The following is a 19,122-nucleotide window of genomic DNA, read 5'->3' on the forward strand; positions in this document are numbered from 1 at the left end:
TGGTGCTTCCTTCCCCAGCTGTCTCTGCAGCTGTCCAGGCCTTTTTAAAGAGAGCGCTCCAAAAATCTTCCAGAGAGGCTTGAGTGACCCTAATAATCTCTGTGTGCAGAAGGCGCTTTTGATTTGGGGAATGAGATTTTTTTTCCTGACACCCCATGTTATACAGAGCTGCTGCGTAAAAAACAAAAAACAAACAAAAAAAAGGTCTCTGATGGGTTGGCAGGCAGACAGAAAGCCCCATTTCTTTAGTCCCTGGCCTGTCGATGGGGAGGCTGGGTAGGTGGGTCCTCCCTTTGGGGAGATGGTGCCAGGAGGAGCTAAGTTCCCGATGTGGCTTGCCCTAATATACCCGGGCCACTTCCTTTCCCAGAAGGGTCATAGCGGACCTTCTCCTTCCATCCACTACTTCCTTCATGCAGAAGGACAAGGAGAAACTGGTGAGGTCATGGTTATTTTGAGTAACCTCTTAAAAAATCGAGTCTAGCCCTGACCGGTTTGGCTCAGTGGATAGAGGGTCAGCCTGCGGACTGAAGGGTCCCAAGGTTCGATTCCGGTCAAGGGCATGTACCTTGGTTGCGGGCACATCCCCAGTAGGGAGTGTGCAGGAGGCAGCTGATCGATGTTTCTCTCATCAATATTTCTAAGTCTCTATCTCTCTCCCTTCCTCTCTGTAAAAAAATCAATAAAATATATTTTTAAAATAAATAAAAATAAAAAATGGAGTCTACTTTGCTTCTGCTGGTAGACACCCTTAATTCGTACAGAAATGATTAGCCCGGGCTCAACTCTAATGACAGACTTTCTTAGCCCTGAGCATTTGGACATCAGGTGGAAGCCACTTCTTGTTTTAATAATAACTACTAACATTTATCGTACACTCACCATTTGTCATCCAGCGCCCAGAAAGGAAGCCTGTTAGCCACCTCCCCACACCTAACCCCATTTCTAATCTGTGCTTGACAGTATGCTTCCTCTTTTATAATGCAAAGCTGGCCCAACTGTGGCCCAGCTTCCCTCAGAAGTCTGCTTTGACCAAGGCCATGCCTGGAATATTCCTTTTCTTCTCTGTGTTTCTAGAGAATGTAGAGGCTAGCAGTTATATCTTAACTTGTCTCTTTTCATGACACTTTTTTTTTTCTTGCTGCAAATGATACTGAAAGGTCTCTGAGGACTAGGGCTATGACTTGCGATTCAACAGCTGTATTCATGTGTACGATCTTGTTTAATCTTCAAACGATATAAATGATTTTTTTATTCCCACTTTACACACCAGAAAACGGAGGATAAAAAAGAGTTAACTGATAGGCCCAAGATAGTGAGTGGTTGACCTGTGATTCAAAGTCAAGTGGGTCTGACTTAATCTCTATAATAAGGTGCCTCCTTTAGGCAGGCCAGCAGTCTATATATGAAGGAAAATACCAGACATGCCATTGTGATTGATGGAGCCCACAAGACTTATGTGTTGGGAAAATTGGCAGCACAGTGGGCAGAGAAAATAGCATGTCAGAGTCCCACATTTGGAAAATTTAATTCCTTTGGCTTATGACTTTATCTAGTCTGGGATCACCTGTCCTAAATATCTGAATTATTTTCATAAGAGACAGTGTTTCCTCCCCAGCACTACAGGGAAACCTCATTAAGCCTCACCAGATCTACCCAGTTTATATTAATCCCGTCCAGTCCTATTCCTTCCTAATGCATTCTTTTTAAAAATATATATATATTTTTATTGATTTTTTACAGAGAGGAAGGGAGAGGGACACAGTTAGAAACATCACTGAGAGAGAAGCATCGATCAGCTGCTTCCTGCACACCACCCACTGGGGATGTGCCTGCAACCAAGGTACATGCCCTTTGACCGGACCTGGGACCCTTCAGTCCGCAGGCCGACGCTCTGTCCACTGAGCCAAACTGGCTAGGGCCCTAATGCACTCTTTTCACTCCAATTATTTCTCACTCAGTCTGTCCTCGAGACTATAAGCGCCCAGAAAGGAAGCCTGTTAGCCACCTCCCCACACCTAACCCCATTTCTAATCTGTGCTTGACAGTATGCTTCCTCTTTTATAATGCAAAGCTGGCCCAACTGTGGCCCAGCTTCCCTCAGAAGTCTGCTTTGACCAAGGCCATGCCTGGAATATTCCTTTTCTTCTCTGTGTTTCTAGAGAATGTAGAGGCTAGCAGTTATATCTTAACTTGTCTCTTTTCATGACACTTTTTTTTTTCTTGCTGCAAATGATACTGAAAAGGTCTCTGAGGACTAGGGCTATGACTTGCGATTTTTAATTTGATAAATCCTCTTTTAGCCTGAAGCAAGCACTGCCAGGCCACCCTCCTCATTGAGTTGAGTGAGGATAATCCCATCCTTAGAGTCTTGCTGGATGCATCTGTCGGGGAGGGTTGGGCCTGCTGGGTTTTAAGGACTCCCGTTCATTCATTTGACAATACAATTTTTTGAGTGTTTATTTCATGTAAGATGCTGGGGGTGAAAAGGTAAGAAGGGCCGTGTCCCCCAAGGTGAGACAAACAGTATCTTCTTTCTTTTCTTTTCTTTTCTTTTTTCTATGAACAGTATTTAAAAAAGATAGAAATAATAGCAAGAGACCAGCTCTGGTCCTTCTTGCCCTAGATCAGCGGTTCTCAACCTGTGGATCACGACCCCTTTGGGGGTTGAACGACCCTTTCACAGAGGGTCACCTAAGACCATTGGAAAACACATCTATAATTACATATTGTTTTTGTGATGAATCACTATGCTTTCATTATGTTCCATTTGTAACAATGAAATTGGGGGTCACCACAACAACATAAGGAACTGAATTAAAGGGTCGCGGCATTAGGAAGGTTGAGAACCACTGCCCTAGATGCATATTAGGAGCTTCAGCTACTCAAAGCAAAGGCTGTTTATAGGGCAGCGTGACAGAAGGCAGCGAGGGAAGGGTCACATCAAGGTGCAGGAGGTAGAGGTCAAGGAGGTAGTCAGATTCCATTATCGAAGTCAAGTTCAGGGAGAAAGAGGCTCCCTGATTACCCGCCCCCCTCGTTTTCTCATCACGCTCTTACACGGTTTGGTTACTTTCTAATCGACAGGGTTGTTTTCTCGCCAACCAAGGGTTTCTTAAATTTGAGAGATCCAGGTGTGCTTTCAAAGTCTCTCGCATCCTCCACCTTTACGGGAAAAGCACTTATTGAAACCATCTCAGCTGTCAGTTTCCCAGAGGACCTCCCCCCACGCCCCTCCCCTACTTGAGACCGCACGGCGGGGCCACACGTCTAGTGCCACACCCGGACCCGGGGCGGGCTTAACCGCGCCAGCCACTCAGGGGCCGCTTCTGGCCTCAGACGCCGGGGACGCGGCTTCCCATTGGCCAGACATGCACGAGCGCCCGCCCCCCGGAAGTTGCAAGGCAGCTTCCCTTCAACCCCGGGTGGGGGGCGGGGGGGGCCTCCACGACGGGCCGCGGGGCCGAGCGCGGAAGTGGGCCCCGGTCGGTTCTCAGCCGGCGACGTCCGGAGGGGGAGAGCCCTCCTACAGCGAGGCCAGGCCGGAAGGCCGGATCAGGCAGGTCGCGAGCCCCTTTGCCCACTCCGGGCAGAGAAGGGGCGGGCCGCGCCGGTTGCCGCCCCGGAAGCGGAAGTGAGGGCGCCGCGGGTCCTGTCCAGTGCGAGCTCAGCCCGGCGTCGGTCGTTCCGCCCGCCGGTCACATCGCGCCCTCTCTTCTGCCGGTGTCCTCCTCACCGGCCCCACCATGCTGTCTCTAGATTTTTTGGACGATGTGCGGCGGATGAACAAGCGGCAGGTGAGGTTGGCCGCCCGCTGTTTCCCCCGGGCTCCTCTTGTCCCTTGGGCGCTGCCACTGCGGGTCCTGCGGGTCCTACGGGCCTCTGGGCCCCCTGAGCCCCTGAGCCGGGCTGACGCCTAGACCATCTCTTTGTGGAGTCTGAGGCCAGAGGTCGCTTGGTCCGCCCCCCCTACTATTATTATTAATTATTATTATTATTATTAGCCCCTAGTTAGTCTGGGGCCAGCTGGGGGTGGCGCGGGAAGCCGGTCTTCACCTTCCCTTCCTCCCAATGAGGCTGAGGCGCGCATGGAAACCCGAGGACGCTTTGTGAGTGGGAGTTGGGGTTGCTCACTGTGTTAGACTTCGCCAGGCGGCAAACTCGGGGTTTCCTCCCATCGCAGCGACTCCCATGCAACCCGGAGGCTAGATTGAGCAGCTCCCTGCACCCGGGGTGCTCGCGGAGGCGGTTGTAGGCCCCACAAACGCCGCTTTGCTGCTTTCAGCAGGTCACCAGCCCTCCTCGGTCTGTTGGCCCCAGGGGCCTGCACTGCCTTTTCCTGGGACCACGTCTGACTTGGAGTCGGAACAGTTACAATACTTGCCCTCGAGAGTCCGTTTAGCATGAAGGTGGCAGCCCTCCCTAATCCTCGGGTATACCAAAACGCCCAGTGTTGGTGGCACAGGGATCTTGGATATTTAGATCTCCTCATTTTGTCCTTAAATCTTACTCCGTCTTGAGCTTTCTAGAATTTATCTAGATCGGATGTCCAATGGTATTGGGAATGCTGTTGGGATTGTGCAGTCGTTAGGAAAAGTGGCTCCTTTTCGTCTTCTGCATCGAGTGCCTGTCTCTCTAGAGCCTCGTTTGCTTGCCTTTTTTTTTTTACAGTATTTGACTATTAAGACTTATCCTGGTGTCACTATTAAAGATTTTTCCTCTTGGACTTGCATTTTGCAGTGTTTACAAATACCGGTTAGGGAAGTAGATGTGCAACCTCCCCGTAGTCCCCTTCAGATTTTAGCGACCTCAGTGTCACCCTCTCTTAGAGATGCTTCTTAATTCCTTCAGTCATCACTGATCATTCTTTTCAAATTGCACAGAACGTTTATGTCTTGAAGGTAGCTCTTCAGATTCTCCCTGATGTTGCGTGGTGGTGTCTTTTCCATCCATATCTGAATTTCTGGGTACTACAGACATTTCTCTGAAGAAGTACTTATTTGGGGGGGCTACTGTTTATTGTACCTTCTGCTAAATACAGTGAGAGAAATGCAGAGATACATAAGACAGACTCTGCTTTCCATGAGCATAAATGTGTAGAAAATAGTTAAGGCGATTTTGCTATGTGTAAAATGTTATATGTGCATTTGAGGTAGGGAACGTTCTTCCCATTACTGAGATGAAGGAAATGAACACCCTCCCAGGGGTGGTGAGGAGGCAATGGGAGGAGTTGGATAGTGTGGGAATGGGGTGAGGGAAAATAATGAAATGAGGTTTGGCCTGTACATAACTTCTGGGGGAAGGAATTGATAGTGTTTATAGATACTGAGCTCATCACATGAAAAGAGGAAACTATGAGTTTGGTTTTTGCTTCTCTAAAACTGCTGTCATTGCATAACTTCTTCATTCACACCTAAATACATATCAAATGTCTGGTTAATATATTTAAGCTGTAACTGTGTTTTTCCCCGTAGGTTCATAGAGGAATGCTCGAGTACAATGAACCCCATCCATTTAAGTGTTTTATTTGATCAGTTCCTACAGCTACATACACCTGTCACAATCAAGATAAGAGAGCATTTCTATCACATACAAGATCCCTGTGCCCCTTTGTAGTTCGTCTCTCCCCTAGCACTTGGCAACCACGGATTTGCTTTTGGTCGGTATAGATGGGTTTGCATTTTATATAAATGGAATCACAGACTATGTATTCTTTGGAGCTTTGAGTTATAATGGATTTTTAATGCCTTACTCAAGACTTGTTTATTATATGTAATATAATTTTTTAGGGTCTGCTTCACAGTTTTCAAAAATAAAGTGTTTCATTACCTTCCCTGCATCCTATACACCAGGGGTCCTCAAACTACGGCCCGCGGGCCACATGCAAATACAAATGTTGTATTTGTTCCCGTTTTGCTTTTTTACTTCAAAATAAGATATGTGCAGTGTGCATAGGAATTTGTTCATAGTTTTTTTTTTTAAACTATAGTCCGGCCCTCCAACGGTCTGAGGGACAGTGAACTGGCCCCTGTTTAAAAAGTTTGAGGACCCCTGCTATACACTATTGCCTTACACCTTCAGTAGCTCCCCATTGTCTTAGAAAGGCCTTTGCTGTAAGTCCCAGTCATTTTACAGCCTGCCGTTTCTCACTGTTTCAGTCTTGTTCCAGTCTACCTTTCCTACCTGTTTCGTATCAGTGTCTCTATGAACATTGTTCTTCTCTTTTCTTTTTTAATATTTTTATTGATTTCTTACAGAGAGGAAGGGAGAGGGATAGAGAGTGAGAAACATCAATGAGAGAGAAACATTGATGAGAGAGAAACATCGATCAGCTGCCTCCTGCACAATCCCACTGGGGATGTGCCTGCAACCAAGGTACATGCCCTTGACCGGAATCTAACCTGAGACCCTTGAGTCTGCAGGCCGACGCTCTATCCACTGAGCCAAACCGGGCAGGGCATAAACATTGTTCTATTCAAACCTTGTGTATTTAACTATCTTTAGACACCCCCCCCCCCCCGGCATTCTTTCTGATCACCATTTTCCTGAAACTTTCCTTAATCTATGAAATCCAGATTTGTAGAGTTTGCCTATTTCTGTGGTGTAAATACTATTAATGGCTAATTTCAAGCTACTAACGTGACATCATTGAATGTAGAATTAGGAAGAAATGTGGTAGCATGCAACTGTAATTTCCACCTATGGATACAATAGAGGAAAAAATATGACCTCAAGAACATAGGTTAATAATAAAATGCAGTGAAATAATTAGGAACTCGTGACTTTAGAGTATTTATTACCTTTATTTTTAATGTAATTATATATATATATATATATTTTATATATGTATATAAGTATATATATATATAAATATATGTAAATTTTGAGTTTAGAGAGGGAGGAAGAGAGAGAACCATTGATCAGTTGCCTCCTGTATATGCCTGACCGAGAATTGAATCTGCCACCTTTGTGGTGTATGGAACAGCACTCCAACCAACTGAGCTACCCGGCCAGGGCCAACATGTCATTTTTTAGTTAGTTTTTTTTTTCGTCATCGTATCCTCTCCATGGTCATAGAGACAAGCATGGTCACTCATTTCCATGGCTAGATGGCACAGACCTGCAACAACAAAAATGAGCTCCTCATAAGCAGAAATTGTGATTATAACTTCTCTACCAAAAGTTCTCTTTTCTGACTTGAAGGAAGGAGGTGAGCTATAGTATCCAAACAGAAGATGTCCACAGGGGCAGAAAGTGTTGTCTGGAAAACATGGTTTATTGGTCAGGGGTTAGTCTGGGAAACAGAACCACTATAAATATTATTGGGGAATTAAGGGATTTATTACAGGACTAAGATCTTAACACTATTGTGGGAGAAGCTGGATGAGTAAGAGTCTAAAACTGAGAGGTGGAGAATCAGAAAAATATCACCAGCTACCTCTTCCGAAGCACTGTTAGGGGTAGACATATCCATGCTTGCCGTGGAGTTGGTCAGAATTTCAAATCTTCCTGATGGAGTGGGACCACACCAAAGGGGAGTAGATGAAGCATAAGGCTGTTGTCTCTACACTGGTGTCTATTAGTCGGATGCTCTGGACATGGGGCAGGGGAGAGAGAGGACAAGCCAGGCCCTTAATGATGTCCCTTACCATCTCTAACCACAGTTAACTTCAACAAAATAGCAATTGGTTCTCTTTTCACTTTCCAGATCTTGAGCAGATTTCTCCTTTGGCCAACCAACCCAGACCAGGGAAGGGGTTAGGGGAAACCTAGTTCAAGCTTTGTTAGCCAAGTTGGCAAAGTACAAAACCACTATAGTCAATCCTTTATCTACTCATCATCTATGCACCTCTTTTTTAAAAAAATATAATTTTATTGATTCCAGAGAGGAAGGGAGAGGGAGAGAAAGATAAAAATATCAATGATAGCCAAAACCGGTTTGGCTCAGTGGATAGAGCGTCGGCTTGCGGACTGAAGGGTCCCAGGTTCGATTCCGGTCAAGGGCATGTACCTGGGTTGCGGGCACATCCCCAGTGGGAGATGTGCAGGAGGCAGCTGATCGATGTTTCTCTCTCATCGATGTTTCTAACTCTCTATCTCTCTCCCTTCCTCTCTGTAAAAAATCAATAAAATATATTAAAAAATATATATATCAATGATAGAGAGTCATTGATCAGCTGCCTCCTGCAGGCCCCACACTGGGGGGTCAAGCCCACAACCTGGGCATGTGCCCTGACCGGGAATCGAACCATGACCTCCTGGTTCATCGGGCGATGCTCAACCACTGAGCCACGCCGGCCGGGCTATGCACACCTCTTAATCATGTTTCACTTTTTAAATAAAGAGAAAAGCAAAATTATGCTTCTGTCTAATATGCAGCCATTCCTTGTTTTTATATTTGGCCACATGGTCATATCTGTATTTTTTTCTCCCGTTAATCATTCCATATTCCTTTAGCCCTCAGCAAGAACCTAAGTTGGTCATAATATCTTGCCCAGTGGAGTGACCCCAACCTCTGTGACCCCATTACTAAAGGGTTAATGTCATGCGTAGTCCTGCTTGAATGGGATTGTTGTTTTCTCAGGATTCTCTGTATTCCAGTTATACGTCCCTCATTACTTCTCTGATGGTCAGGACCAATTACCTGGCCAGTAAATAACCCCCTGGCCTCTGCATTTTGGTGCACTGGCATGAGGAGCCCAACGTGGTCAGGTGGCAATCTCAGCAGCCAGTCTAATGGAATCAGCGTGTCCCCTGGCAGAAGGGCATCTCCTTTGGGAATGAAAACCTGTAAACCCATACAACCCAGAGTTGTAAAGATGGGCGACAGCAGCCACTCTTATTCTCACCCTTTAATTCCAGACGAGTGAGTCCTGCTGTAGAAGAAATGGCCCGTAGATTGGTTGCTGGTTCGGAGCATTTCCCACATAGTGGAGGGCGTTAGACAGCCCAGCCCCACCGAGTGCTGTTGGTGCCTCGCTGGTGCCATACTGTCCTCAAAAGGCCATTTGTGTCACTCAGAAGGAAGAAAGCATAGGATGAATCGGGAAGTATTTCTTCTGCATTTTTCTGGAAGAGTTGGTGTAGAATTGTTAGGATTTTTTTTTTTCTTTTTTCATTAAATTCTTGATAGAATTCACCAGTGAATGCCATCTGAGCCTGGTGTTTTTCCTTGTGGGGAGGCTTTTAAACTATAGATCCCATTTCTTTAATAGATATAGGTCTATTATCCATTTTTTCTTCAGTGAGCTTTGTTAGCTTGTCTCAAGGAATTGGTAATATATCGGTATAATATTCATAATACTTATCCTTTTAATAATTGTATTTCAATACAAATCAATATGTAGTTACTCTAGTGATGTCACCACTCTCATTCCTTCCTGATATTAGTACTTTCTTTAAACAGTTACATTCTTCTTTTTTTTTAACTTATTTTAGAGAGAAAGAGAGAGTAAGATCAATTTGTTGTTCCACTTATTTATGCACTCATTGGTTGATTCTTGTATGTGCCCTGACAAGGAATTGAACCTGCAGCCTTGGTGTATTGGAATGATGCTCTAAACAACTGAGCTAGCTGACCAGGGCCTGATATTAGTAATTTATATCTTCTCTCTTTTTTTCCTGATTAGTCTGGCTAATTGAACTCAGAGTGCTCATTTTTTATTCGATTGTTTTTCTTTGTTTTCTGTCTCTTTTTTTAAAATATATTTTATTGATTTTTTACAGAGAGGAAGGGAGAGGGATAGAAAGTTAGAAACATCGATGAGAGAGAAACATCGATCAGCTGCCTCCTGCACACCCCCCACTGGGGATGTGCCCGCAACCAAGGCGCATGCCTTTGACCGGAATCGAACCTGGGACCCCTCAGTCCGCAGGCTGATGCTCCATCCACTGAGCCAAACTGGTTATGGCTGTTTTCTGTCTTTTGATTCATTATTTTTCCTCTTTTTCCCCCCTCACTCAAGGATATTTTTTCCATTGATTTTTAGAGAGAGTGGAAGGAAGAGGGAAAGATAGAGAAGCACCGATGTGAGAGAGATAGATCAATTGGTTGCCTCCCACACGCCCTTGGTCAGGGCTGGGAGCCTGCACCCGAGGTGTGTGCCCTTGACTGGAATCGAACCAAGGACCCTTTGGTCCACAGGCCTATGCTCTATCCACTGAGCCAAACTGGGTAGGGCTCTCCTCTTTCTTTAATAGTATTTCCTTTCTGTGAGTTACTTTGGGTTTCATTTGCTTTTCCTAGTGTTTTAAGGTAGAAGTTTACTTTGGGAAAGCTACAAATATTTGTAAATTAAACAGTGTATTTCTAAATAACCCATAGGTCAAAGGAGAATCACAAGGGAAATTACAAAATATTTGAACTGAGTGTAAACAAAAGCACAACATATGATTTGAGGCCTTTATTGCTATAAAATTCCCTCTGTGTACTACTTTAGGTATCTCCCACACACTTTTTTTTTTACCCCCACAAATTTTAAATAAGAAAAAAATATATGTTTACCAACATATACTATATCTAGTGTGCTTCATTTCCGTGTGTAAATCCAGATTTCATTCAGTATGTTCTTTTTGCTTGGAGGACTTTTAAAAACATTTTTTTCGTAATGTAGGTCTGCTTGTGATGAATTATATTTGAGTTTTTGTGCCTTTGAAAAGGTTTAATTTTATCTCCATTCTTTTTTTTTTTAAATATACTTTTATTGATTTCAGAGAGGGAGAGAGAGTAACATCAATGATGAGACAGAATCATTGATTGGCTGCCTCCTGCACACCCCCCACTGGAGATCGACCCCACAACTCAGTCATGGGCCCTGACCTGGAATCAAACCGTGACCTCCTGGTTCATAGGTCAATGCTCAACCACTGAGCCATGCCGGCTAGGCATGTCTCCATTCTTTAAAAAGGTATTTTTTATTGATTTTTAGAGAGAGAGAAAGGTGGGGGAGATAGGGAGGGAGGGAAGGAGAGAGAGAGAAAGAGAGAGAAACATTGATGTGAGAGGGAACCGTCGATCCGCTGCCTCCTCCATGCCTTGTACCCGCGATTAAGCCTGAAACCTGGGTTTGTGCCCTGACTGGGAATCGAACCCACGACCTTTCGATGCACAGGACAACGTCCAACTAACTGAGCTGTATAGGCGAGGGCTTGCCTTCGTGTTTTTTGTGTGTTTTTTTTTAACCTTTATTGTTGAAAATATTACAGATGCCTTCCCCTCCCATTGACCCCTTCTATCCCACACTCGTCCCCTCCTTGCCTTTCTTTTTGTTTGTTAATCCTCACCTGAGGATATTTTTCCATTGATTTTTAGAGAGAGTGGAAGGGTCGGGGGAGAGAGAGAAACATCGATCTGAGAGAGAGAGACATCGGTTGGTTGCCTTCCACATGCACCTGAGCAGGGCTGGGAATTGATCAAGCCTGCCACCAAGGTACGTGCCCTTGACCAGAATTGAACCTGGAACCCTTCAGTCCACAGGCCAGTGCTCTATCCACTGAGCAAACTGGCCAGGGCATTGCCTTCCTTTTTGGAAGAAATTTCTCCAGGTATAGAATTTTAGGTTGATAGGTTTTTGTTTGTTTTGGGTTTTTTGTATTTTTTATATATCTTACTGATTTTTTACAGAGAGGAAGGGGGAGAGATAGAGAGTTAGAAACATTAATGAGAGAGAACCATCGATCAGCTGCCTCTTGCACACCCCGCACTGGGGATGTGCCCGCAACCAAGGAACATGCCCCTGACTGGATTCGAACCTGGAACCCTTCAGTCCGCAGGCCGACACTCTATCCACTGAGCCAAACCGGTTAGGGCAGGTTGATAGTTTTTTTCTGAGTACTTTCAGGAAGTCTGCTGTTATTTCAAGAGTTCAAGCTATCCCTGCCCCATTTAAATGATTCTTTTGCATCCTTGTTAATTCCTTCAGAGCATTTGCTGATCATCGCTGGTCGTCTTTCTGCTGAGGATTTGAGCAGAGACCCTCTGCAGACCTTTGTGTCGCTCTCATTTCCATCCTGCCCCGGGTCTCTAGCTACCTTTGCCTCCTCAAGCTCCCAGTTCTTTCTCAAGTCAAGGAGCCTTCCAGGCTCTGCCTGCATCCCCTTCGCCCTTGTTCTAGACACTCCAGTCTGTCCGTTGGGGCAGGTTTCTCCTTTCTAAGCAGTCACAGTCTGTGCTACCTGGATGCAGTCACGTGTTCAGTGTCTGAAACCCTTGGTTTCATATGTTTTGTCCAGCGTTACTTAGTTATTTCAGGCAGGGAGGTGACTTTGGTCCCTGTTACTCCAACTTGGCCTAAACATCATATTTTTGAGATTCTGTGTTGTATCAGTAGTTCATTCTTTTTTCTTTTTTTTTAATATATTTTATTGATTTTTTACAGAGAGGAAGGGAGAGAGATAGAGAGTTAGATACATCGATGAGAGAGAAACATCGATCAGGTGCCTCCTGCACATCTCCTACTGGGGATGTGCCTGCAACCCAGGTACATGCCCTTGACCGGAATCGAACCTGGGACCTTTCAGTCCGCAGGCCGACGCTCTATCCACTGAGCCAAACCGGTTTCGGCAGTAGTTCATTCTTTCTCTTCCTGAACAGTATCCTAGTGTGTGGAAATATTGCAGTATATTCATCTATTGATGGACTTTTTTTTTTTTTTTACCAATTTGAGGCCATTATGAATGAAGCTACTGTACCTGTGTATTGAATAGATATGTTTTCATTTGTCAGATTGTAAAACAGTAACAAATTTTTTTAAATGAGACTTGTGTTACTGTTATTGATATTAGCCTGTTTTGACTATTCAGGATTTTTTTTTGTCATTATCATTAAAGATTCTCGCTGGGACAAGCAGTGACTTTATTGGGTCATGGTAACAGTGTCTGATCTGAACATGCTTCAGTTTTGCCAGTGCCATCGGTTTTACATTTTGCTGCTGTCAGTGTGCCTGCCTCCAATACCCTAGCTTCTGATCACTTCTGTGAGTTAGAAAGCAGGGAAATTGTGGTTATGGGTTATGAGTCTGTTAGTTTGAGGTCCTAAGATAAGACTTCAGGCCAACTGCTATTTTATTTTTTTTTATCCTCACCATAGGAGTGAGGATATTTTTTTTCCAATGGTTTTTAGACTGGAAGGGTGGTGGGGAGCCAGGGAGGGGAGAGAAACATATATCTATGTGACAGACACTTCAATTGATTTGCCTCCCGCACGCACCCCAACCCGGGCCAGGGTTCGGACCTGCAACTCAGGTAGTACATGCCCTTGAGTGGAATTGAACACACAGCTCTTGGGTGCACAGGCCGGTGCTCTAACCAGTGAGCAACACTACCCAGGGCAGGTCAGCTATTTTGTAGCTCTGACACATTTTGCTTCCATGGTCACTTCTGTCTTTGCTTAAAATTGCAGGAAGTCTGACTCCTATGAAAATATCCTATATGTTGAACTTCACATATCTCTTATATGAATAGAAATATAATTGATATGTTTGATAACTATAATAGATAAATGAACAGTACATAACTTTCAGATTATGGCCTGTTAAATGATAGTACTTAAAGTTACCATCACTTTTATTTTGCTGAATTTTCTGTCCTCGGTTATATCTCTTTAGTTATTTTAAATCTAGAACAGTCTCCCATGTTTAGTTACTGAATTTTCGGACTCGAACAGTTGTCTTATGGATTGTTCACATGCCACATATATTTTTAAAATAACAAAAGCAAACTTACATTGTGCATATTTTTTGAAATTTTTGTGTTTTGTTTTTTTTTTCACTTTAAAGCATCTTATGAATGTCTTTTCAGGTTCACATTTTCAGTGGTACATTCAAGGTTGTGTATAATCTGAGCTTAATAATATGCTTTTTCAGATTCTCCCAGGACTCTTCAACACCATCCTTTTCTTTATTTTTTAAAAATATTTTCTTGATTTTTACAGAGAGGAAGGGAGAGGAATAGAGAGTTAGAAACATCGGTGAGAGAGAAACATCGATGAGCTGCTTCCTGCACACCTCCTACTGGGGATGTGCCCGCAACTGGTACATGTCCTTGACTGGAATCGAACCTGGGACCCTTGAGTTCTCAAGCCGGCGTTCTATCCACTGAGCCAAACCGGTTAGGGCAACACCATCTTTTCATTTCTTGAACCATCTACCATGGTGTCCATCATCCTCTCTGCTTTTACCCGCTATGCAGCCTCACACCAACACAATTAGGTCCGATTATTTCCCTCATTTACAATGCCTCTCTAGTATTGCGTTTGCTTATTCAAGTCATCGAATTTTACAATTTGTCAAGTAGTTACACAGATGTGTTAAGAAAGAAAGAAGGCTGGCCTTCAAGTCCTAACTATATGACTGACAAGTTGTCTGACTTTGGCGAAGTCACTTCCTCTCCCTCAGACTAAATTTCCTCAACTGTAAGATGAGGGGTGGGATTAAATATCATTGAACAGCCATGATTATCAAGGGATAAATATTGTAGACAAGTGAGTACGAGAGGAGTTCAAAAGCACAGCTTTGTCACTGTTGGCTGGTATGTATCATGAACGTGATTGGATTTAAGCTGAATAGTTGTGAACGTACAAATGAAATAACAAGTGAAAGGTTCTGAAAATAATAAGTTATATAAATGTAACGTATTTTAGTAAACAAAATGGAGCAGGGCACCTGGGGTGAGAGAGAGAAGGCTGATTGTGTAATTATTAGAGTTTTAAAGACTGTTTTGGAACTTCAGCTGCTGTGCTCGTGCTACTTGACACCTTTAAATTGATTCTACCCCCAGTTCTTGCCTGGGTGGGGATAATCGTAGGTCTAATCTCTTCTCCTTTGTTCTTACAGCTGTATTATCAAGTCCTAAATTTTGGAATGATTGTCTCCTCAGCACTAATGATCTGGAAGGGGCTAATGGTCGTAACTGGAAGTGAAAGTCCAATTGTAGTGGTGCTCAGGTAATTTTCTTTTCAAGGCATGGCGTTGCATGGCATGGCTTGGGAGAAGCGTTGAGACATTGAATCACTGTTGTATCATTCCTCTAGAAACCCCTCTCCTTCCCAGAAGAGGGCCTGCAAGAAAATGAGTTACTGTTTCTCAATTGTGAGAACGTCTCAACATGTTAGACACTGCACATTCAGACCCCAGAGGGCTTCTGACCTCTCTCCAAAACATTTACTACGTGAGCTTTGTTGTCAGCACATCCCTTAAGAAGGTGTTTCAATGTACTTCATTTTCCTGAAGCTCTTCTGTCTTCTTGCTCTTCCCTTTGATACATTACGCTGGTATTTAGTTGTTTGTTTGCTAGATTATATCATCTGCAAAGAAATTGTTTTTCTGCAGCATGTTCTCAGTGCCGGTGCAGAGCATCACTAATTATTTCCCTATTTCCTGCTGACCTTTAAATATCACTTCTAAATAGACTTCAGGAATCTTGAATATACTAATGCCATCTCTTTTTTTAAAAAAAGTATATTTTGATTTCAGAGAGGAAGGGAGAGGGAGAGAGAGAGAAAAACAGCAATGATGAGAGAGAATCATTGATTGGCTGCCTCCTGCATGCCCCACACTGGGGATTGAGCCCGCAACCTAAGTATGTGCCCTGACCGGGAATCGAACCCTCCTGATTCATAGGTCAGTGTTCAACCACTGAGCCACGCTGGCCAGGTTACTAATGCCTCTCTTAACGTGACAAGTAGTACTGAATTTTTTCTCCACTGTACTTCTTCCCCCTCCTTATATTCCTAATGTTAGTGCTTTAAAAACTTAATTTACTCATTTTTGGGAAATTACCACTTGGTTACTTAATTGAGTCATTATGGTTCTATCCTATTTTGGGCTTAATTATAAAAGCTCTCCCAAGTCTTTTCTGGAGATAATGGAGTATAAACATAAAATAAACTGAATCATTAACATTATCTAGAGTCTAATTAATAGTACATTACTCTCAACAAGATGAATTTGACTCCTTCATTATTGTATAGGACAGTGGTCGCCAACCTTTCTGACCTCACGGGCCACCATTGGTCCGAGGACCATCAGTTGGCGACCACTGGTATAGGATATACTTCCAGCAACAAGTGGTTGGACGCACTGGGTCTCCAGTGTCTTACTTCACCTTAGTTCTGTTTTTATTAATAATTAAATGCAACTATAACTTTAGAGATCCCCAGAAATGTATGGGTTTTATTAGCTGGGAAAGTATAGAGAATTGGATCTCTGTCGCTTTCATTGTCTGACTACACCATTGGGCAAGTCACTTAATTCACTGAACCAAAGTTTCATCAATGAACTGAAGGTCGGATCTAGATGATGTCAGAAGACCTTTCCAATTCTAAAATCATGTGGCCTGAAGTTCCCAGACAGTCTTGGATTCAGGGAGAGCTTCGGTTGGTGAAGTGTCCAAACACTGACAGAAGGGGAAGCCACAGGAATTGGCTCTGTGGGGAACAGGTGTGGAGAGAGGGTCCAGGGAGGCACGTGTGGATACTCTTCTGGGATTACTTCAGATTGAGTTTCCTTCAGTGGAGATGTTTAAAGACAATCAAATGACTCAGAACTTGCTCATTGATGGTTCTGAAAATAGCCCAGTTTTGTTATAGCTGGAAAATTTGTAATCAGTAGGGACTTGTGGTTAGATAAGTTATTTGGTAGCTAGGTTATATACTAAACTTTTCTGATTGCTAATGTGGAATTAAGAAATTAGCCTGGCCAGTGTGGCTCACTGGTTGAGTGTCAACCCATGAACCTAGAGGTTACGGTTTGATTCCCGGTCGGCACATGCCCAGGTTGCAGGCTCAATACCCAGTAGGCGCTCCCAGGAGGCAGCTGATCACTGATTCTCTTTCATTGATGTTTCTATCTCTCTCTCCCTCTCCCTTTCTCTCTCTCTAAAATCAATAAAAACATATTTTAAAGAAAGAAATTAGCCCGAACTGGTTTGGCTCAGTGGATAGAGCGTCGGCCTGCGGACTCAAGGGTCCCAGGTTCGATTCCGGTCAAGGGCATGTACCTTGGTTGCGGGCACATCCCAAGTAGGGGGTGTGCAGGAGGCAGCTGATCGATGTTTCTCTCTCATCGATGTTTCTAACTCTCTATCCCTCTCCCTTCCTCTCTGTAAAAAATCAATAAAATATATTTTTTTTAAAAAAGGAAAGAAAAAGCCAAAACCGGTTTGGCTCGGTGGATAGAGCGTCGGCCTGCGGACTGAAAGGTCCCGGGTTCGATTCCGGTCAAGGGCATGTACCTGGGTTGCGGGCACTTCCCCAGTGGGGGATGTGCAGGAGGCAGCTGATCGATGTTTCTCTCTCATCGATGTTTCTAACTCTCTATCTCTCTCCCTTCCTCTCTGCAAAAAATCAATAAAATATATTAAAAAAAAGAAAAAAAAAAAAGAAAAAAGGAAAGAAAAAAGAGACCAAGTCATTTTAGAAGAGACTAGTCAGGGCTGGAAGGAGCAGTCATTAGAGAAAGACAATCCATGTGATTGGGTGGCCTGGCCAGGGTTTCATGTTACTGTAAGGAATATAATTTTATCTGAATCAAATATGCCTCAGAAGGCTCAGGCCAACTGAGAATCCGCTTTTAGGACATTTGTGAAGCCATTAGAGATAAAGACAAATATTTCTTATTTATTTTATTGACTAAAGTTTCAGGGAACATTGAAAACTTTTCACAGAGCTGAAGCCAATTTTAAAATATTTCAATAATTTATACATAACATCTTATAAAATTGTTCATGATTGGTGTTTAAATTTAAAAGTATAGTTTAATCAAAAAATATAAGAAGGTTACTAATAATTTTTTTAATGTTTAAAAAGTTTTCCCTGGTCCTGGCCAGGTAGCTCAGTTGGTTAGAGCATCAACCCAATATGTCAAGGTTGTGAGTTCTATTCCTGATCAGGGCACATACGAGAATCATCCAATGGATAATTGAATAAGTGGAACTACAAATCAATTTTTCTTTCTCTCTCTGTCTCTTTCTCTCCCCTCTCTCTAAAATTAATAAAAATATAATAAAAAATAAATAACTTTCTCCTGGTTTCTTTCTTTTTTAAATCCTCACCTGAGAATATATTTTTACTGATTTTAGACAGCAAGGAAGAGAGAGAGAATCATTGATGTGAGAAACATTGATCAGTTGCCTCTGACACACACACACACACACACACACACACACACACCCCCGAATGGGGATCAGACCAGCAACCTAGATATATACCCTGACTGGGAACTGAACGCACACCTTATGGTGTACAAGTTGATGCTCCAACCACTGAGCAACCCAGCCAGGGCTCCCTGATTTATTTCTTTAATGGTACTCTCACTGCACATTTTTATCTGTGTGGGTGGTTTTTTTTTTTAACATACTGATTTCAGAGAGGCAGGGAGAGAGAGATAGAAACATCAACGATGAGAGAATCATTGACTGGCTGCCTCCTGCATGCTCCCTACTGGGGATCGAGCCCGCAAACCAGGCATGTGCCCTTGACCAGAATCGAACCTGGAACCTTTCAGTCCGCAGGCTGACGTTCTATCCACTGATCCAAACCAGCTAGGGCTTATCTGTTTAATTGTCATCTGTAGCTGAACTTTTAAATCTGTTTTTCTCTCACCTACCTTTCTTCCCTGGTATCTAGACTGTTTTCACCCCACACTGGACGCTTGCACCTGCACGTCAACCAGGCACCTGGAACCCCATGTAATGAAACGTGAAGTTCATCTTTTCTCACAACCCTGTTCTTTTTCCTCATTTTTCTGTGGCTGTCACTGTCATCTACTCAGTTGCCAGTGTTAAAACCTAGGAGTCGTCCTGTCATATCTAGTTGGCCATCAAGTTTGTTCTTTTCCTGATCTCTGTTCTACCCTTTATAAGTCGTCCCCCTGCTGTTGTTCTATTTCAGGCCCTCATCATTTCCTCCTCAGCAGCCTGGGCTGTTGCAGTGACCTTTAAAAAACTGCTTTTACAATCAGGAAAAAAGTTAGTATGTTTTCATTATATGAAATGTTGAAAAAACACACGCAATAATCTAGATGAAACTAAGTCACCCATAGCTCTGGGATATAATTGTTAACACTCTGGTCTCTTTTTTCACATAGTATTTCTTATATAATTGAGGTAATTCTGTATATACATCCT

At 43.4% G+C, this 19,122-nt stretch overlaps 1 protein-coding gene across 2 annotated transcripts in view; it reads left to right on the forward strand.

Annotated features, from left to right (window-relative positions):
• Window positions 1-3,447: 3,447 nt before the first annotated feature.
• The window catches only part of SEC11A (SEC11 homolog A, signal peptidase complex subunit), a 30,792-nt gene continuing 15,117 nt past the window's right edge, over window positions 3,448-19,122 (forward strand). The window contains exons 1-2 of one of the 2 annotated variants that reach the window (XM_081114731.1): window positions 3,448-3,797; window positions 14,832-14,941. In XM_081114731.1, coding sequence (XP_080970857.1) covers window positions 3,747-3,797; window positions 14,832-14,941 — 161 coding nt within the window. In that variant the 5' untranslated portion in view covers window positions 3,448-3,746. The remainder of the gene's footprint in view (window positions 3,798-14,831; window positions 14,942-19,122) is intronic. The other variant, XM_081114732.1, reaches the window with a different exon arrangement.

Source organism: Myotis nattereri, assembly GCF_964212035.1.
Source record: "Myotis nattereri genome assembly, chromosome: 21".
Lineage (NCBI taxonomy): Eukaryota > Metazoa > Chordata > Mammalia > Chiroptera > Vespertilionidae > Myotis > Myotis nattereri.